Source organism: Pristiophorus japonicus, chromosome 3, assembly GCF_044704955.1.
Source record: "Pristiophorus japonicus isolate sPriJap1 chromosome 3, sPriJap1.hap1, whole genome shotgun sequence".
In the NCBI taxonomy this organism is placed as follows: Eukaryota; Metazoa; Chordata; class Chondrichthyes; family Pristiophoridae; genus Pristiophorus; species Pristiophorus japonicus.
The window spans coordinates 213736798-213758994 of record NC_091979.1 but is presented as its reverse complement, the minus strand read 5'-3'; the positions used below and the strand labels follow the sequence as shown (position 1 = coordinate 213758994).

The 22197-nt window shown below is 44.5% G+C and overlaps 1 protein-coding gene and 1 long non-coding RNA gene across 7 annotated transcripts in view; one reads left to right on the top strand and one right to left on the bottom strand.

Moving 5' to 3' along the window:
* The window catches only part of LOC139260091 (islet cell autoantigen 1-like protein), a 188873-nt gene that overhangs the window by 89099 nt on the left and 77577 nt on the right, over window positions 1–22197 (top strand). For all 6 annotated transcript variants that reach the window (XM_070876239.1, XM_070876241.1, XM_070876242.1 and 3 more), the window contains 2 exons: window positions 5605–5730; window positions 10671–10769. In XM_070876239.1, the coding sequence (XP_070732340.1) occupies window positions 5605–5730; window positions 10671–10769 (225 nt within the window). The remainder of the gene's footprint in view (window positions 1–5604; window positions 5731–10670; window positions 10770–22197) is intronic.
* Window positions 16586–22197, bottom strand: part of LOC139260092 (uncharacterized) — a 30010-nt gene continuing 24398 nt past the window's right edge. The window contains exon 2 of the long non-coding RNA XR_011592719.1: window positions 16586–16989. This is a non-coding gene — a long non-coding RNA (uncharacterized lncRNA). The remainder of the gene's footprint in view (window positions 16990–22197) is intronic.

Genomic DNA, 22197 nt, shown 5'->3' with positions numbered 1-22197 from the left:
TGGGTGCGTGTTGCAGCAGGGTAACGCTGAGGGCCAACTACAACCTGTGGCTTATGCCTCCAGGTCGCGCTCTCAAGCTGAACGGGGATATGGGATGGTTGAGAAGGAAGCACTATCATGTGTCTATGGAGTGAAAAAGATACATCAGTACCTTTTTGGCAGGAGGTTCGAATTAGAAACGGACCACAAGCCGTTAACATCCCTACTGTCAGACAGCAAGGCTGTCAATGCCAATGCATCAGCTCGCATACAACGATGGGCTCTCACGCTCGCTGCGTAAGACTACACCATCCGGCACTGGCCCGGCAGCGAAAACTGCGCTAACGCGCTCAGCAGGCTTCCACTGGCCACCACTGGGGGGGGGCAGCGGAGCAAAGCGCTGAGATGGTCATGGCTGTCGATGCCTTTGACAGCGCAGGCTCCCCCATCACAGCCCACCAGATCAAAATCTGGACCAATAGAGATTCCCTCCTATCCCTAATTAAGAAATGTGTCCTGACTGGGGATTGGGCGCCCGCTCACGGAGTATGCCCTGAGGAGGTCAGACCGTTTCACAGACGGATGGATGAGCTCTCTATCCAAGCTGATTGCCTACTATGGGGCAGCCAGGTAGTCATGCCCCAGAGGGGCAGGGAAGCATTCATCAGGGAACTCCACAGCGAGCATCCAGGCATTGTGCTGATGAAGGCCATTGCCCGCTCGCGTGTGGTGGCTGGGAATTGAATCAGAACTGGAACACTGTGTTCGCAGGTGCACGATGTGTGCCCAGCTAGGTAATGCCCCCAGGGAGGTCCCACTCAGCCTGTGGCCCTGGCCCACCAGGCCATGGTCACGTATTCACGTTCATGGGAAAAATGTTTTTCATTGTGGTTGATGCGTACTCGAAATGGATCGAGTGCATCATTTTGAATTCGTGCACGACATCCACCACCGAGGAGAGTCTGCGTGCGGTCTTTGCGACCCACGGCTTGCCGGACATCCTTGTTAGCGATAATGGCCCATGTTTCACAAGCTATGAATTCCGGGAGTTCATGTCGGGTGATGGCATTAACCATGTCAGGACAGCACCGTTCAAGCCGGCCTCCAATGACCAGGCGGAACGTGCGGTCCAAATCATAAAACAAGGTATGCTCCGGATTCAAGGACCCTCCCTTCAATGCCGCCTATCGCGCCTCCTGCTGGCCTATAGGTCCAGACCGCACTCGCTCATGGGGGTCCCGCCCACGGAGCTACTCATGAAATGAAAACTCAAAACTTGGCTGTCCCTCATTCATCCAGTCCTGTCTGACATTGTTGAGGGCAAGCGCCAGTCCCAAAACGAGTACCATGACCAAAATTCAAGGGGGAGATGTATAGAAATTGATGACCCCGTATTTGTTCTCAATCACGCTTTGGGGCCGAAATGGCTTGAAGGTACTGTAATAGACAAAGAGGGGAATAGGGTCATAGTGGTTAAACTTAACAATGGGCAGATATGCCGCAAGCATCTGGACCAAGTAAAAAAAAAAGGTTCAGCATGGACACTAAGGAACCTGAGGAAGATCATGAGATGGTGCTCACACCACCGCCAGTGAACGAGCAACAAGAACATTCAGCAGCATGCACAGTCCCTGTGGTCGGCCGGAATCACCACAGGTGACAGACAAGCATACCAAGGCTCAACAACCAGAGCCCCAACTGCGGCGCTCCACGAGAGAGCATCGACCGCCCGAGAGACTTAACCTATGATCCCAATAAGATCTTGAGGGGGAGGTGATGTCATGTATGTAACCTTTATGTAACAACACTGCAATACTGTATATATGTACTAAATGCACACCTTGACCACAGGAGGTGAACTTGTGGGAGACACTCCTCACCTGGTCATCCAGGTATATAAAGGGAGGTCCCACCCAAGGTCATCATTTCTTGGTCCTGTGAATAAAGGTTCAGGTCATGGAGTGATCTTGTCCATAGACTGTGCCTCGTGTGGATTTGTGGTATTGTGTAAGGACTTTACAGTCCCAATGTGTAGTTACTACATACAGTAGTCTGAGTTATCCATGCTTTAGGACAAAACCAGATGTAAGTTTTGAAGTCTATTGGAACAGCTTTAATAGTTTACAGAGCTCTCATTGAGTTGCAAGATCAGTAGCACATGAAGTGCCTTCACTCACTAAGAACCTTCCTGAATTGACTGACTGTTCCAGCCTAGATTAAATGGTGCTGCAGTCTGTCAGTTCTGAATTGCAGTTCAGAAACCTTTGGATGTGCACCATACTATTTGACATGGTTCTGCTAACTTGTGGCAGAGAGGTCGGTTAGGGTGAAGAAATGTGGAATTGGTTTCTCAGGCTAATGGGGCAGATAGACACAGCAAAGCACATGCTCAGCAAAAACTCCTTCAGAGATGCTTGAGTAAGTACCATTAGCCATGTCGGCAGTTAACATACCCCAGAATGTTAAAGGCTTTTGTAGTGGCACTCTAAGCACTTTGTTTTAAATGCTATGGTTATCTCTGAATAAAAGTTTATAATACGCTTTCTTGTGTTGTGTGCACAGGAAGTTTGTAGTTTCTTGTTTTTGTAAGATTCCTAAACTGGAATTAACGAATTTATTTTCACAGTTGCAATATCCCGACATAACTAAATCTTTTGTGATCTGAGTCACTTTGGTTCTGCGCATTGTCCAGGATTGGCAGGATACTGATTCATGTTGATTCTTGAGGTATGGCCACTGCTCAGCTGGTAGCACCCTCGCCTCGGAGTCAGAAGGTCGTGGGTTCAAGTCCCACTCCAGAGACTTGAGCACAAAATCTTGGCTGGCACTCTTAATGCAGTACTGACGGGTTCTGCACTATCTGAGGTGCCATCTTTTAGATGAGACATCTCCCCGATGTCCTGGCCCATATTTATTCCTGCACCTACATCACTCAGAGTATCTGGTCATTATAATATTGTTATTTGTGGGACCTTGCTGTACACATATAATCTGCTGTGTTTCCTACAGTGCAACAGTGACTACACTTCAAAAGTACTTCATTCTGTGCAAAGAACTTCGGGAAGTCCTGAGGTTGTGAAAGACACTATATGAGTGCCTGTAGTCCTTTCCATTCTGAAGTCCCAATCTGAGTGCTGCCATTGTGGAGAAGCAGGTGATGGAGGCCATGTGCTTCCTTAAAAAGAGAGATGATCTTCTAAGTTTTTTTGTCTTATGACACTCCTGTGAAGCGCCTTGAGATGTTTTACTACATCAAAGGCGCTATGTAAATACAAGTTGTTGTTGTTCTAAAGGCAACACTGTTAACGCTTAATCACTTGTAGAGCAACTTGTCGAAGACCTGGAAACATGCCACTTGCTTGCCATCCTGGCCACAGAGAGACGAGGGAAGGGGGTTAAAAAATTCGAGGGAATCTTAAACTCTAATTAATTTGTTTTTTTGGTGCCAGTCGAATGACTATATATAAATAGAATAAATGATGGTCAGAACTCACTCGTGGAGCAGGTGGTCAGCTAGACTCATGTTGCACAGCGGAGAATTCACCTTACACTGCAGCCCCGCAGTCATAGAAACATAGAAAATAGGTGCAAGAACAGGCCATTTGGCCCTTCGCACCAGTGCTGTTGGTCAAGGATTATCTGCGGGCAGTACATGGAGACTAGGACCTGGAGTTAGATTAGCAGCTGACTTTGGGGTAAAGACGTGGACCCAGCCTGTGAGATTGATGGGGCTGGCGATTCTTTGTAGTCCCTTGAAGAACAGCGCTGTCCTCGTGACGCCCCAGAGAGCTACACAGCCAATGAAGTGCTTCTGAAGTGTAATCACTTGTAATGTAGGCAAACAGGGTGGCCAAATTGTGCACAACAAGATCGCACAAACAACAATGAGCTAAATTATCTACTAATGTGTCTGTGGGTGCTTTGCTTGAGAGATAAACGTTGGCCAGGACACAAGGATAACTCCCCTGTTCGTCTTTGAATAGTGCCATGAGATCTTTTATATTCACCAGATGGGGCCTCAGTGATATCACAAAGCACGGAGTTGAAGGCTACAACAACAACTTGCATTTACATAGCACCTTTAATGTAGCAAAAAGTCCCAGGTTGCTTCACGGGAGTGTTATCAGACAAAATTTGACACCGAGCCACATAGAGATATTAGGAAGGTGACCCAAAAGTTTGGTCAAAGTAGGAGGTTTTAAGGAGCAACTTAAAGGAGGGGAGAGAGAGGTAGAGAGGTTTAGGGAGGGAATTCCAGAGCTTTGGACCCAGGCAGCTGAAGGCACAGCCGTCAATGGTGGAGCAATAGAAACCAGGGATGCGCAAAAGGCTAGAATTGAAGGAGTGCAGAGATCTCGGAGGGTTGTAGAGCTGGAGGAGGCTACAGAGATAGGGACGGCTGGGGCCGTGGAGGAATTTAAAAACAATTGAGGCATTGCCAGACCGAGAGCCAAAGCAGGGTCAGAGAGTACAGGGGCGATGGGTGAACGGGAGTTAGGATACAGGCAGCCGAGTTTTGGATGAACTCAAGTTTACAGAGAGTGGAAGGTGTGAGGCCTGCCAGGAATGTATTGGAATAGTCTAGTTTGGAGGTTTCAAAGGCATCAAAACCAATGTTGTGTATACGTTCGATTGTTGGTTCATGAGTTACAGAAGTAATGTAGTTATACACACCACATTGATACTCATTTCAACAATCACAAGCCTTCAGTTGCAGACCCCTGGAGACTTTGTTAGCAAGTAATTTTTGAGTTATCTTTCTCCCCTATGCCTGCTCCTGTCTCTTGAGTAGTGCACCATTCACAGACGATTTTACTGTTGGTTTTCCACCATGTTAATCTGCGTCATGCTTTTGGAATAATAAATGTGGTTTTGCCTCTGAAGTCTTCTCCCAGCTGTTCTTTGTGATAGTCATTTCTTTTCTTAAAAAAAGCAAAATCATTAACAGGCTGCGCCAATATAAAATTTGCACGACAGATGTCTTTTAAGGTGATTTCGCTCCAGGAAGGAGAGCATTCTGTTTTAAATAGTGTTTGGATACAGCACGGATCATTGAAGTTTTACTTCACGTCATCGTCTTTAAAAGATAATTTATTGGAGCCTTTGAAGACGTTCAGTGTATTTGTCCAGATCTCGCAGTTCACTTGAGAGTGAATAAATGCAAATCTGATCCAGGCATTAGAATAGCCTGTCGTTGGCTGATCTCAGCTCGGGCAGCAGTTGGGGCTCTACAATTAACCCTGAAAGTGTTTGGGTCATGGAGAGGGAAACACTGCTCCAAATCTCTGTGCATGACCCCTGCTGGAAAGTGCAGGTGTGTGGATGCTAGATGAGAACAGGATTGGGGTCAGCTGTGATACAGTTTGCAGTTGAATAGCCTCACGTTGGTCACCAATTGGGCTCACACGTGACAAATGGCTGCACTGGTGAAGGCGCTGGGCACCTATCGAACCGTTCCCCCAACCTTTAGGAGAGGAGGGGATAAATTGTTAGAAACAAAACACACTTCTGTCAATTACAGGCTGTAGCCCTGTGAAAATTCAGTTGCGTTTTAAGAAACGCCTTTTATTTCCTTTGTGATTGGGCTAAGACTGAGCAATGCTCCTGTTTGTGTTTCAATACCAGGTCCAGGCCCAAGTGCGGAATACCAAAGCTCAGTTTGACAAGCTAAAGAATGACGTGTGTCAGAAAGTGGACTTACTCGGTGCGAGTCGTTGCAATCTGCTCTCCCAGTCACTTGCCACTTACCAGGTAACGAGGCTTCAGAGCTGAACACATCACACAACCAAGGTGCTGTTAGACAGCAGCATAATGACATCTGCAAACTTTGGGGCTGTGCTCACTCTGCAGGGAGATGGTGCTTTTCCCCTTCCCTGCGTTGATGTCAATTAAGAGGGCAGTATCACCCTCTTTGAATAATTGCTATAATTTGGCACAGTTAGTGCTTAACTAATAATAATTAAAATATCTGCTGAAGAAGTTTTTTTTTTAAGGGGGGCTGTCATGATCCCTAAAACATTCTCCTAGCTTCTTAACGGTCTGATCTGGCAGAATGCCCATTCTGTTTTTCTTTATTATAAATTCTCGGGATGTGAGCGTCACGAGCAAGGTTGCCATTTATTGCCCCAGTTTCCTTAATACAGTGGAGTGGCTTGCTAGGCCACTTCAGAGAGCAATTCACAGTCACCCTAAAACATTCTATAAACATATAAAGTGTAAGAGGTTAGCTAGGGAAGAAGTTGGCCTATTAAGGACAGGCAGGGGCAGGGGACATGGCAAGGTATTAAATGAGTACTTTGCATCTGTCTTCACAAAGGAAGCAGATGATGTGAAGGTTACATTAAAAGAGGAAAGAGAAGTTATGGACAGGATAATAATAGATTGAGAAGACGTACTAAAAAGATTTGCATTACAAAAAATTGGTAAGTCATCTGGGCATCCTAGGTTGGCGAAAGACGCAAAGGTAGAAATAGCAGAGGCATTGGTCATAATCTTTCAATCCTCATTGGATACAGGGGTAGTGCTGGAGGACTGGAGGGTTACTAATGTTATACCACTATTCAAGAAAGGTGAGAAGGGGATAAACCAGGAAACTACAGGCCAGTCAGCCAAACATCGGTGATGGGGAAGTTTTTGGAAACCATTATCGGGGACAAAATAAACTTTCATTTGGAAAGGCATGAGTTAATCAAGGAGTAAAGCATGGATTTGTTCAAGACAAATCGTGTCTGACCAACTTGATTAAATTCTTTGATGAGGTAACAGAGAAGGTTGATTAAGGTAGTGCAGTAGATGTCTATATGGACTTTCTGGAGGCATTCGACAAAGTGCCACACAGGAGGCTTGTTAAGAAGATGGAAGCCAATGGAATTAAGGGGAAATTGGCGGTATAGATACAGAATTGGCTCAGTGACAGAAGGCAGAGGGTGGTGGTGGATGGATGTTTTTCAGACTAGAAGGTGGTTTGCAGTGGTGTTCCCCAAGGGGAATATTTATAAACGACCTTAACTCAGTTGTGGGGAGCAGCATTTTAAAGTTTGCAGATGATCCGAAACTTGGGAACGTAGTAGATAGTGAAGATGACAGTTGTAGACTTCAGAATGTCAGAGACAGATGGAGTTCAATGCAGGGAAGTGTGAAGTGATGCACTTTGGAAAGACTGTATACTATAAATGGCATGATTTTGAAAAGTGTAGATGAGCAGAGAGACCTTGGTGTCCATATATACAAATCCTTAAAGGTGGCAGGGCAAATTGATAAGGTGGTTTAAAAAAGCATATGGGTTACTTTGATTTATAAATAGAGGCATAAAATATAAAAGCAAAGAGACCATGCTAGAACTTTATAAATCACTGGTTAGGCCTCAGCTGGAGTATTGTGGACCATTCTGGGCACCACACTTCAGGAAAGATGTAAAGGCCTTAGAAAGGGTACAGAGGAGGTTTAATAGGATGTTGCCTGGGATGAGGGACTTCAGTTAGGAGGAGAGGTTGGAAAAGTTAGGACTGTTCTCCTCAGAACAGAGACGGTTAAGAGGTGACCTAATGGAGGTTTACAAGATGATGAGAGGATTTGATAGAGTAGATAGAGAAAAACTATTCCCTCTAGTCAATAGGTGGTAGATTTAAAATCATTGAAAAAAGATCTAGAGAGGGAATGAGAATTTTTTTCACTCAGAGTTGTTGGGATCTGCAACGCTCTATCTGAAAAGATGGTGGAGGCTGATTCCATAAATAATTTTAAGGGGAGTTGGACAGGTTTTCGAGTATGAGAAACTTACAGGGTTACGCACAAAAAGCGGGTAGGTGGGACGAAGCACCACTGCTCTTTCAAAGAGTCAGCACAGGCACAATGGGCCGACTGGCCTCCTTCTGTACTGTCAGTTTCTATGATTCTATATAGGCCAGACTGGGTAAGGACAGCAGGTTTCCTTCCCCAAATACTTTTACTGACACAGGCTTTTTATTTCCAGGTTTTGTCAAACTTGCATTCTCTGGATTGTAAGTCCAGTCCTCTAGATTACTAGTCCTGTAACATAACCATATCATGCCCCATATCATGTATGTTCTTGCGTACAGTCCAGTACACTAAGTATGAAGTCAGCCTTTTCCTTTCCCTCACTCCATGAACGTATCCCTATCTACAAATTATTGAGGCACAACTTAGCGAGTGAGCTCTATCAAAATTGTTCAAATATATTTTGTTTTCTAATGTATTAATTTTTGTTCCAATCTTTAAAAGTAATTGCTACCCCTCCCTCCTTCCCTGGGTGATGCACCATTTGCTGCTTGAGGAGATGCGCAAACAGTCTGCTTGTCATCGCCACTGGGCTGGCTACGTAGTTCGGATGCCAGACACAAGACTCCCAAAGTAAGCGCTCTACTCGGAACTTCTTCACGGCAAATGAGCCAAAGGTGGGCAGCGGAAACTTTACAAGGATACCCTCAAAGCATCCCTGATAAAGTGCAACATCCCCACTGACACCTGGGAAACCCTGGCCAAAGACCGCCCTAAGTGGAAGAAGCGTATCCGGGAGGACGCTGAGCACCTCAAGTCTTGTCGCCGAGAGCATGCAGAAATCAAGCGCAGGCAACGGAAAGAGCGTGCAGCAAACCAGTCCCACCCACCCCTTTCCTCAACCACTATCTGTCCCACCTGTGACAGAGACTGTGGTTCTCGTATTGGACTGTACAGCCATCTAAGGACTCATGTTAAGAGTGGAAGCAAGTCTGCCTCGATTCTGAGGGACTGCCTATGATTATGATCATAATCCTACTCAGAGGTACTTGAGAATGGGCTGAGGTAATTCTCTCTCATTTCTCCCACCACCCTCATCTGCCCTCCCTATTACTCTCCATTCAGAAGCGTATCATCTCTGCTCATTGCGTTCGCCAATGGCATGTCTGAGAATAGGAACTTGCCCAGTCAGGCTCAATTCTGTGCCTTGCCACTCCATGCATTGCCATCATGTCATAAGAACATAAGAATTAGGAGCAAGAGTAGACCATTCAGCCTTGAGCCTGCTCCGCCATTCAGTAAGATCATGGCTGATCTTCTACCTTAATTCCACTTTCCTGCACTATCCCTATATCCCTTGATTCCCTTAATCTATTGATCTCTGTCTGGAATATACTCAACGACTGAACATCCACCAGATCTCTGGGGTAGAGAATTCCATAGATTCATCACCCTCTGAGTGAAGAAATTTCTCCTCAACTCAATCCTAAATGGCTGACCCCTTACTCTGAGACTGTGATCCCTGGTTCTAGACTCCCCAGCCAGGGAAACATCTTCCCTACATCTACCCTGTGAAGCCCTGTAAGAATTTTGCATGTTTCAATGAGATCACCTCATTCTTCTAAACTCTAGAGAATATAGGCCTAGTCTACTTAATCTCTCCTCATAGGACAGTCCCCTTCGTTGCACTCCCTTTATGGCAAGTATATCCTTCCTTAGGTAAGGAGACCAGAACTGTACACAATACTCCAGGTGTGGTATCACTAGGGCCCTATATAATTGCAGTGAGACATCTTTACTCTTATACTCAAATCATATTGTAATAAAGGCCAACATACCATTTGCCTTCTTAATTGCTTGCTGTACCTGCATTTTAACTTTCAGTGATTCATGAACAATGACACCCGGGTCCCTCTGAACACTAACATTTCCCAATCTCTCACTGTTTAAAAAATGCTCTCTTTTCTATTTTTCCTACCAAAGTGGATAACTTCACATTTCTCCACATTATATTCCATTTGCTATGTTCTTGCCCACTCACTTAGCCTGTCCATATTCCCTTGAAGTTTCTTTGCATCCTTCTCACAACTTGCATTCCCACCTAGCTTTGTATCATCAGCAAACTTGGACATATTACATTTGGACCCCTCACCCAAATCATTGATATAGATTGTGAATAACTGAGGCCCAAGCACTGATCCTTGCGGCACCCCACTAGTTGCAGTCTGCCAACCTGAAAATGACCTGTTATTCCTACTCTCTGTTTTTTGTCCGTTATGCAATCCTCAATCCATGCTAGTATATTACCCCAAATCCCATGAGCCCGAATTTTGTTCAATAACCTCTTATGTGGCACCTTATCGAATGCCTTCTTAAAATCCCAATACACCACATCCACTGCTTCTCCCTTATCTATTCTGCAAGTTACAATCTCAAAAAACTCTTAATAGATTTGTCAAACATGATTTCCCTTTCATAAATCCATGTTGACTCTGCCCAATCCTATTATTATTTTCTAAGTACCCTGTTACCATGTCCTTAATAATAGATTCTAGCATTTTGCCTACTACTGATGTCAGGTTAATTGGTCTGTAGTTCCCCATTTTCTCTCTCCCTCCTTTCTTAAATAGCATTGTTACCTTTCAGTCTGCGGGAACCTTTCTAGAATCTATGAAATTTGGAAGATGACAACCAATGCATCCACTATCTCTATAGCCGCCTGTTTCAAAAACCTATGATGTAGGTCTTCAGTCCCATTAATTTCTCCAGTACTATTTTTAACTGATATTAATTTCTTGCAGTTCCTCATTCTTGCTAGACCCTTAGTTCTCCACTATTTCCGGGAGATTTTTTTGCATTTTTTTTCTGTGAAGATAGATGTCATCTTTCCTTCTTAATTTAATTTGGTCTCCTTGTACACCTAGAAGTGACATGTTTTTTTTTCCTTCCGCTAGAATTCACTGCTTCACTTCTGGGAGAGGACTGCCCATATGATGTCTCAGATTCAGGAGAGTTTCAAAGGCTATCAGCCATACCAATTTACCACACTGAAGGTAAGACCAAAGAAAGCGTGAAGCAAGAGGAGGCCCTTCAGCCCATCAAGCCAATTTCTTCACAAACCCATCTATTTCATTTCCTGACAATAGATCCCACAAGTTTTCTCTTTGACCCATCAAAATAACAAAAAGTTAATCCTACATTATCGAATCGAGATTACAATCGACAATCTCATATGGGCATCTAACACACCGGTTGAAACATTGGAGGGCTTTCTGCCCAATGCGGACAGAGGATGTCTGTCCCCCTGTCCATTGCCTTCACCAGGGCCTCCAAGTCAGCATCAGAGCACCTTGGTGCTCTCTCATTACTTCCTCAGAGGCGAGATGAGAATTTTTGTTTTTACACAACGAGTTGTTATGATCTAGAACGCACTGCCTGAAAAGGTGGTCAAAGCAGATTCAATAATAACTTTAAGACATTGGATAAAACTTGAATGGAAAAAAAGTTGCAGAGGCGTGGGACTAATTGGATAGTCCTTTCAAAGAGCAGGTACAGGCACGATGGGCTGAAAATCCTCCTTCTGTGCTATATGATTCTATCTATGATTCTATAATTTCTTCAATCGGAAGTGTTTGCCTGATATAAAAACAGAAAATGCTGGAAACACTTAGCAGGTCAGGCAGCATCTGTGCAGAGAGAAACAGAGTTAACGTTGCAGGTCTATGACCTCATCAACCTCTCACAGGTGCTGCCTGACCCGCTGAGTGTTTCCAGCATTTTCTGTTTTTATTTCAGATTTCCAGCATCCGCAGTATTTTGCTTTTGTATTAGTGTTTCACAATGTCTGGAGCCAGAATGCACCACCTCTTTAACAGTGGAGACTGCCTTTAAGTGGCATCATAGACACCTGATATCCGCCCCCCAACTTCCCCATAGGCGTGCGTCATCAAAATGATCAGGTAGCACGCATATCACATGCTGCCTGAGTCACTTGTAAATGATTCCTAGTGCCATTGGATTTCTAGGCTGTTGACTTCATTCATACAGTACACTATAAGATCAGTAATAAATGGGAATGTGGGTCCTCTGAGTGTACCTTGAGCCCTCAATCTTATAATGCAGATGGAAAGACAAACCAGGTACAACCATCCATTTGGTGGCTGCAATCCCACCAGCCCCCAGATGACGCAGTGTCAAATTTTTTCTGATAATGCTCCTGTGAAGTACATTGGGATGTTTTAATATGTTAACGCGCTATATAAAACAAGAACAAACTAAACACTAATGAGACACCATGGATGAATCGAGACGTAAGAAAAAATTGAGGATAAGGAAAGGGACATACACTAAGTACATGGACAAGGAAGAATACAAAGAGATTAGGAGAAGTAAAAAAAATTAAGAAGGCAAAGAAACATAAAGCAAAATACTCTATCAATTAAAAAAAGAAAAGTTGGGATAGGAAAAGGGACACTAGCGATGGACAGAATAAAATCAAAGGCAGTGATAGCAAAATGGCAGAAATATTAAATAATTACTTTGCTTCAATATTTACCAGGGAGACAGCTCAGGTGACATGACATCGGAGGTTGAGATTAGAAATTATATCACCTTATTCAAAATAAAAAAAGGAGAAATATTAAATAAACTAATCAAACTCTCAGAAGATAAAACCCCTGGTCTGCATATTTTTAAAAGAATCTACAGAAGAGATAGCAGAGGCAGTATTACACGTACAGGTATTTAGTAATTTGTTAGAAAAATGTGTAGTGCCAGACTGGCAGATAGCTAACGTTATATCTATATTTAGGAAGAGATATAGAACATGTCCTGGGAACTATGGACCAGTCAGCTTAACATCAGTGACAGGAAAAGTAATGGAATCCCTAATATTGGAGAAATAACATCTAGAAAACAGAAATATAATAATGAATAGTCAGCATGGATTTCAAAAGGGAAAGTCTTGCTTGACCAACCTCATTGAGGGCTCAATTTTCCCCAAAGCATGTTTTTGGCGTACTTGAAGAGTTACGCCCGATTTTTTTTTTTTTGGGCCCAAGTATGCCCCAAAAAAAATGTTCTAAGTTTCCCCATTGGATTTCTTTATTTTGGCGTGGCCTAACCCGACCTTCAGTTTTGGGGCAGAGCCTTGATCTGCGCCAAAAAGATCGGGCTGCCATCGCAACCAGGGACACAACGTGAGCTGAGGTTGTAAAGTGAAGCATACAGCATCTCCCAACATATGAAAAGAATTGAAAAACACATAGCAGCAACTCTCTCTCGCGCGCGCGCGACCGGACTGTGTGTGTAACCGGGGACTGAGAATGGGACCGTATAGTCTTCGGGCGAGGTTGGAGATAAGTTGCTGCTATGTGTTTTTCAATTCTTTCACTGTGTCTGGGCATCAGCTGCGCCGCTTTCCTTAACTCTAGGGAAGGTTTTTCTGGAGAGCCCACATACGCTGGCCTAATCAGAACTGGAGTAACTCTCAATTGGCCAAACTAAATGGCCAGAATTGGCATGGGTGGCTGATTACGCCCCCTTTGGCTGAAGAAAAAACGGACTTAAAAAAATCCTAACTAACTGAGTTACACTGGTGCAAATTGATTTGGGAAACTGTGGTTTTTCAACTTAGGCCTAAAAGAGCCGCCTGCTCAAAAAAAACGGCGCAAATCACTGGGGAAAATTGAGCACATAATTCTAACAAGAGAGTAGACAAGGGTAATGCAGTAGATGTAATTTATCTAGATTTCTAAAAGACCTTCGATAAGGTGCCATATAATGGGCTCAATTTTGGCCCACCCCTTTTTTCGGCACACTTATCGGTTTTGCGCCACTTTTCTCCGTTCAGAAGTGCGCCGAAAAAATTCCTCCTCACTTTGGCCGCTATCCGGCCTCCTCCCTATGGTCGCGCACCGTGGCCAGTCGAGTCGGGGGTGAAGCCAGCGTCCTGCGCCGAAAACAGTGCCGGGACGTCTGCACATGCGCAGTGGAGTGTCCGCGCATGCGCAGTAGCTCCTTCCCCCCCAGCTTCTCCATGTCTTGCTGCAGCCGCTGTGTGTCGGACCTGATGCCGGCCAAATGTTGCTGTGAGTAGAGGTAGTTGATTTGAAGCTTTAATCATCTAGAAATCGCACCGGGAGGCCACTCGGCCAGGGCTAGGGGCGGGCGGGCAGGAGAACTGATAGTGCTCCTACCTGGATGATTTCTATCAGTTCTCCTGTCCGCACCTAGCCCTGGCCGAGTGGCCTCCTGGTGCAATCGATAACACGATATGTGTTGGGTCTCGCCACCAGTGATTAACAAGCAATCGGGGCCACACCGCTCGGTCTCAACTCGCCGTGGACCCGCAGAACAGCCCCTGCACTCGCTCAACCAGCGACGATTCTAATAAACTTAAGTCCCTGTCCTCTTTCCGCCGCCCCCCCCGGCCCTTTTAATCTCTTTAAATGGTGCCATTGTTCGGAGCAGCTCTGAATGCCGTTCTATATCCTGGTCCTTGCCTCACAGTCTGTAAGTGAGTGGATTTTGTTTTTTTATTAACACATTCTCCTGTCTCTGGTTGAGTTAGCTGTGCCATACAGTTTCTGCACTTGAGTTGATGTTCAGTATGTAGATAGCCATATCTCTGCACCTGATACTGCTATAACCAGCCTCTTTTTTTTTCCTGTTCCTCTTGTTCCCCCCTCGCCCCACCCATCCCTTGTTCAGTTGCACCCACCAGACCCATCAGGGCAGTGGGAACTACTGAGAAGTGAGATTCCATCTCCTCCAACATCCAACTCTTAGAAATCGCACCGGGAGGCCACTTGGCCAGGGCTAGGGGCGGGCGGGCAGAAGAAATGATAGAAATCATCCAGGCAGGAGCACTATCAGTACTCCTGCCCGCCCCAGCCCTGCCGAGTGGCCTCCTGGTGCGATCGATCCAGTATAATCATTGCAAACAAATAGTTGTTTAAATTAGTTGTGAGATTAGGGCAATTTAATTCAACTATCTTTTACTTTTATTTTTGTAGTTTAAGCTTCCATGAATGCTTCTGTTGTATAGTAAATTAACTTTGCGAAGTTTGTCATATGATGACCTGTACAGCTGTTTGATCTTATTCACATTCTTTAGTTCGTAAGTTTCTTTATTCGTGACCAAATTAAATTTTAGTCTTTTAAAACTCACTCGGCCAGGGCTAGGGGCGGCGAGCAGGAGAACTGATAGTGCTCCTGCCTGAATGATTTCTATCAGTTCTGCTGGCCTCCCTCCCCTATCCCAGGCCGAATGGCCTCCGACGTACCTACCTGCGCTGATTTCTTAACTCTCCGCAAGGGTTTTCTGAAGTGGCCACATACGCTGGCCTTAGTAGATTTGGAGTAACTATTAGCTGGCCAAAGTTGCCTAAATGGACAGAACTGGCGTAGGTAGCTGGTAATTCCCCCTTTTGAGAAAAACTAAACTAAACTAAAAAAATCGTAACTAACTCACTTACACTGGTGCAAATTGAATATGCAAAATGGAGATTTTTAAGATACTCCAGAAAAATCAAGTTGCTCCAAAATAAACGGAGCAACTCCTGGCCAATTTTGAGCCCATTAGAACTAATGAATAAGGTTAGAGCTGGCTGCAAGACAGAAAGCAGAGAGTAGGGGTAAAGGTTAGCTATTCAGAGTGGCAGAAGGTGGAAAATGGGGTCCCACAAGGATCAGTGCTGGGACCACTGCTGTACACAATTTATATTAACGATTTAGACTTTGGAATCAATAACACAATTCCTAAATTTACGGATGACACCAAGTTGGGGTATAGTTAATACTGAAGAAGACTGCAACAAATTACAAGAAAACATTAATAAACTTGCAGAATGAGGCATGTGAATATGTGAGGTATTACATTTTGGTAAAAAAATAAGGAGGTCGCACATTACTTGGAAAATAAGAATCTAAGTGGGGTAGAGGAGCAAAGGGAGCACAATACACAAATCACTAAAAGTAGTGACGCAGGTAAATAAGGCTATTTTTTTTAAATCACGAGTTTATTTCTAGAGAGATAGAATTGAAAAATAGAGAAGTTATGTTAAACATGTATCGAACATAAAGTGCTGGTCGCCATATAAAACAGATTTAGAGGCACTGGAGAGGTTGCAATAAAGATTTACAAGGAATGGGTTATAACTATCAGGAAAGGATGAGCAGACTGGGTCTCTTTTCTCTTGAAAACAGAAGACTGAGGGGTGACCTAATTGAGGTCTTTAAAATTATGAAAGGTTTTGGCAGAGTAGGCACAGAGAGTGGGTTTTTTCACTTGTGGGGAAGAGCCTAACTAGATGCCATCAATATAAGATGGTCACCAAGAAATCAAATAGGGTATTCAAAAGAAATTTCTTTACCCATAGAGTGGTGAGCATGTGGAACTCTCTACCACAGGGAATGGTTGAGGTGAATATATCGTCATTCCTTTATCGTCACTGGGTCAAAATCCTGGATCTCCCTCCCTAACAGCACTGTGGGAGTACCTTCACCACAAGGTCTGCAGCGGTTTAAGAAGGCGGCTCACCACCACCTTCTCGAGGACAATTAGGGATGGGCAATAAATGCTGTCCTTGCCAGCGAGGCCCACATCCCAGGAACTAAAATAAAAAAGTAGTATAAATGCATTTAAGGGGAGGGTAGATAAGCATATGAGGGAGAAGGGAATAGAGGGGGGTTATGCTGATAGCTAGATGAGGAAGAATAGGAGGAGGCTCAAGTGGAGCATAAACGCCGGCATACACTGGTGAAGCCGAATGGCCTGTTTCTGTGCTGTGTATCCTATGTAATATAATTGCAAGTTGTTGTTGTCGTCCCATCACCCACTTGTTTGTATTGAATTGCTACTCAACCCTTAGTAAGAAGGAGCTTTAATTTATATAGTAACTTTCAACATCTCCAAACATCCCAAAAGGCTTCACTGCCAACATTTAGCTTTTCTGGTGTAGTCACTGTGCTTCCTTTAAAAAGGGAGCCAATCTTCTCCAGGCCACACTGTTAACTTTTAGTATTCTCTTTCAGAGCAGCTCGTCGAAGAGCTGGAAGCAGGCTCCTTGCCTGCCCTCCTGGCCACAGGGAGACCAGCGAGGGGGTTAAATACATGTTTGTAGCTTTTTTTTTAAAATAGATGATTAGAACTCATTCATGGAGCAGGTGGTCAGCTAGACTTGCGTTGCACAGCAGAGAATTCACCTTACACTGCAGTCAGTGTTGTTGGTCAAGGATTTTCTTCGGGCAGTACACAGAGACTAGGACCTGCTGAAAGAAAAGGAAGAACATGCAAATTTATATAGTACCTATCATGTGCTCAGGACATCCCAAATGTTGGGAAGCGTAGCAGCCAATTTATACATTACAATGTCCCACAAACAGCAGTGTGATAAATGAAACACGAATCTGTTTTGGTTGAGGGATAAATATTGTCAAATGACACAGGGTAGCGGGGGCGGGGGGTGAATCCCCTCTCCTCTCCTCTTGAAATAGTGTCATGGGATCTTTTACATCTACCTGAGAGGGCACATGTGACCATGGTACCATCAAGATAAAAGTTCACAGGGTTGGGGGTAATATATTAGCACAGATAGAGGATTGGCTAACTAACAGAAAACAAAGAGTCGGGATAAATGGTTCATTCTCGGGTTGGCAATCAGTAACTAGTGTGGTGCCGCAAGGATCAGTGCTGGGACCCCAACTATTTACAATCTATATTGATGACTTGGAAGAAGGGACTGAGTGTAATGTAGCCAAGTTTGCTGACAATACAAAGATGGGAGGAAAAGCACTGTCTGAGGAGGACACAAAAAATCTGCAAAAGGACATAGACAGGCTAAGTGAGTGGGCAAAAATTTGGCAGATGGAGTATAATGTTGGAAACATAGAAACATAGAAAATAGGTGCAGGAGTAGGCCATTCGGCACTTCAAGCCTGCACCACCATTCAATAAGATCATGGCTGATCATTCAACTCAGTACCCCTTTCCTACTTTCTCTCTATGCCCCTTGATCCCTTTAGCCGTAAAGGCCAAATCTAACTCCCTCTTGAATATATCCAATGAACTGGCATCAACAACTCTCTGCGGTAAGGAATTCCACAGGTTAACAACGCTCTGAGTGAAGAAGTTTCTCCTCATCTCAGTCCTAAATGGCTTACCCCTTATCCTTACACTATGTCTCCTGGTTCTGGATTTCCCCAACATCGGGAACATTCTTCCTGCATCCAACCAGTCCAGTCCCGTCAGAATTTTATATGTTTCTATGAGATCCTCTCTCATCCTTCTAAACTCCAGTGAATATAGGCCCAGTCGATCCAGTCTCTCCTCATATGTCAGTCCTGCCATCCCGAGAATCAGTTTGGTGAACCTTCGCTGCACTCCCACAATAGCAAGAACGTCCTTCCTCAGATTAGGAGTCCAAAACTGAACACAATATTCCAGGTGAGGCCTCACTAAGGCCCTGTACAACTGCAGTAAGACCTCCCTGCTCCTGTACTCAAATCCCCTAGCTATTAAGGCCAACATACCATTTGCCTTCTTCACCGCCTGCTGTACCTGCATGCCAACTTTCAATGACTGATGTACCATGACACCCAGGTCTCGTTGCACCTCCCCTTTTCCTAATCTGCCACCATTCAGATAATAATCTGCCTTCCTGTTTTTGCCACCAAAGTGCATACCCTCACATTTATTCACATTATACTGCATCTGCCACTCGTTTGCCCACTCACCTAACCTGCCCAAGTCACCCTGAAGCCTCTTAGCGTCCTCCTCACAGCTCACACCGCCACCCAGCTTAGTGTCATCTGCAAATTTGGAGATATTACACTCAATTCCCTCATCTAAATCATTAATGTATATTGTAAATAGCTGGGGTCCCAGCACTGAGCCCTACGGCACCCCACTAGCCACTGCCTGCCATTCTGAAAATGACCCGTTTAACCCAACTCTCTGCTTCCTGTCTGCCAACCAATTCTCTATCCACGTCAGTACATTACCCCCAATACCATGTGCTTTAGTTTTGCACACCAATCTCTTGTGTGGGACCTTGTCAAAAGCCTTTTGAAAGTCCAAATACACCATATCCACTGGTTCTCCCTTGTCCACTCTACTAGTTACATCCTCAAAAAAATTCTGGAAGATTTGTCAAGCAGGATTTCCCTTTCATAAATCCATGCTGACTTGGACCGATCCCATCACTGGTTTCCAAATGTGCTGCTATTTCATCTTTAATAATTGATTCCAACATTTTCCCCACTACTGATGTCAGGCTGACTGGTCTATAATTACCCGTTTTCTCTCTTCCTCCTTTCTTAAAAAGTGGTGTTACATTAGCTACCCTCGAGTCCATAGGAACCGATTCAGAGTCAATAGACTGTTGGAAAATGATCACCAATGCATCCACTATTCCTAGGGTTACTTCCTTAAATACTCTGGGATGCAGACTATCAGGTCCCGGGGATTTATCAGCCTTCAATCCCATCAATTTCCTTGACACAATTTCCTGCCTAATAAGGATTTCCTTCAGTTCCTCCTTCTCATTAGACCCTCGGTCCCCTAGTATTTCCGGAAGGTTACTTGTGTCTTTCTTCGTGAAGACAGAACCAAAGTATTTGTTTAACTGGTCCGCCATTTCTTTGTTCCCCATTATAAATTCACCTGAATCTGACTGCAAGGGACCTATGTTTGTTTTCACTAATTTTTTTCTCTTCACATATCTATAGAAGCTTTTGCAGTCAGTTTTTATGTTCCCAGCAAGCTTCCTCTCAAACTCTTATTTTACCCCTCCTAATTAAATCTTTTGTCCTTCTCTGCTGTATTATAAAATTCTCCCAGGTTTGCTGCTTATTCTGACCAATTTATATGCCTCTTCCTTGGATTTAACACGATCCTTAATTTCCCTTGTTAGCCACGGTTGATCCACCTTCCCCATTTTATTTTTACTCCAGACAGGGATGTACAATTGTTGAAGTTCATCCATGTGATCTTTAAATGTTAGCCATTGCCTATCCACCGTTAATCCTTTAAGTATCACTCGCCAGTCTATTCTAGCCAAGTCACGTCTCATACCATCGAAGTTACCTTTCCTTAAGTTCAGGACCCGAGTCTCTGAATTAACTGTGTCACTCTCCATCTTAATAAAGAATTCTACCATATTATGGTCACTCTTCCCCCAAGGGGCCTCGCACAACAAGATTGTTATTTAGTCCTTTCTCATTACACATCACCCAGTCTAGGATGGCCAGCCCTCTGGTTGGTTCCTCGACATATTGGTCTAGAAAACCATTCCTAGAAAACCATCCAGTAAATCTTCCGCCACCGTATTGCTACCAGTTTGGTTAGCCCAATCAAAATGTAGATTAAAGTCGCCCATTATAACTGCTGTACCTTTATTGCACGCATCCCTAATTTCTTGTTTGATGCTGTCCCCAACCTCACTACGACTGTTTGGTGGTCTGTACACAACTCCCACTAGCATTTTCTGCCCTTTGGTATTCCATAGCTCCACCCATACAGATTCCACATCATCCAAGCTAATGTTCTTCCTTACTATTGCATTAATTTCCTCTTTAACCAGCAACGCCACCCCACCTCCTTTTCCTTTCTGTCTATCCTTACTAAATGTTGAATACCCCTGGATGTTGAGTCCCCAGCCTTGGTCACCCTGGAGCCATGTCTCCGAGATGCCAATGACATCATATCCGTTAACTGCTATCTGCGCGGTTAATTCGTCCACCTTATTCCGAATACTCCTCATTTTTGCCTTGGGTTTCTCTGCCCTTCACTTTTACTTTTCTTCTTTCTATCTTTTGCTTCTGCCCCCATTCTACTTCCCTCTGTCTCCCTGCATAGCTTCCCATCACCCTGCCATATTAGTTTAACCTCTCTCCAACAGCACTAGCAAACACTCCCCCTAGGACATTGGTTCCGGTCCTGCCCAGGTGCAGACCGTCCGGTTTGTACTGGTCCCACCTCCCCCAGAACCAGTTCCAATGTCCCAGGAATTTGAATCCCTCCCTTCTGCACCACTCCTCAAGCCATGTATTCATTTGAGCTATCCTGCGATTCCTACCCTAACTAGCACGTGGCACTGGTAGCAATCCTGAGATTACTACATTTGAGGTCCTACTTTTTAATTTAGCTCCTAGCTCCCTAAATTCATCTTGTAGGACCTCATCCTGTTTTTTACCTATATCATTGGTACCTATATGCACCATGACAACTGGCTGTTCACCCTCCCTCTTCAAAATGTCCTGCACCCGCTCCGAGACATCCTTGATCCTCGCACCAGGGAGGCAACATACCATCCTGGAGTCTCGGTTGCGGCCGCAGAAACGCCTATCTATTCCCCTTATAATAGAATCCCCTACCATTATAGCTCTCCCACTCTTTTTCCTGCCCTCCTGTGCAGCAGAGCCACCCACGGTGCCATGAACTTGGCTGCTCTCCCCTGATGAGTCATCCCTCTCAACAGTACCCAAAGCGGTGTATCTGTTTTGCAGGGGGATGACTGCCGGGGACCCCTGCACTACCTTCCTTCCACTGCTTTTCCTGTTGGTCACCCATTCCCTCTCGGGCTGTGTACCCTTTACCTGCGGTGTGACCAGCTCACTAAACATGCTATTCACGACATCCTCAGCATCGCGGATGCTCTAGAGTAAATCCACTTGCAGCTGCAGTGCCGCAATGCGGTCTGTCAGGTGCTGCAGGCGGATGCACTTCCCGCAAATGTCGTCAGGGACACTAGAAGCGTCCCTGACTTCCCACATAGCACAGGAGGAGCATAACACATGTCCGAGCTCTCCTGCCATGACTTAACCCTTAGATTAACTTAATTTGGCAACAACAATACTAAAAGGTTACTTACTGATAAAGAAAGTGTGAGATTATGCACTTTGGCAGAAAAAAACATCAAAGAGCAAGTTGTTATTTAAATCGAGAAAAATTGTGAAGTGCTGTAGTACAGCGGGACCTGGGGGTACTTGTGCATGAAACACAAAAGGATAGTATGCAGATACACCAAGTGATCAGGAAGGCCAATGGAATCTTGGCCTTTATTGCAAAGGGGATGGAGTATAAAAGCAAGGAAGTCTTGCTACAGTTATACAGGGTATTGATGAGGCCACACCTGGAATACTGCGTACAGCTTTGGTTTCCATATTTAAGAAAGGATATACTTGCTTTGGAGACAGTTCAGAGAAGGTTCACTAGGTTGATTCCGGAGAGGATAGGGTTGACTTATGAGGAAAGGTTGAGTAGGTTGAGCCGCTACTCATTGGAATTCAGAAGAATAAGAAACGTATAAGATTATGAGGGGGCTTGACAAGGTGGATGCAGAGAGGATGTTTCCACTGATAGGGGAGACTAGAATTAGGGGGCATAATCTTAGAATAAGGGGCTGCCCATTTAAAACTGAGATGAGGAATTTCTTCTCTGAGGGTTGTGAATCTGGAATTCGCTGCCTCAGAGAGCTG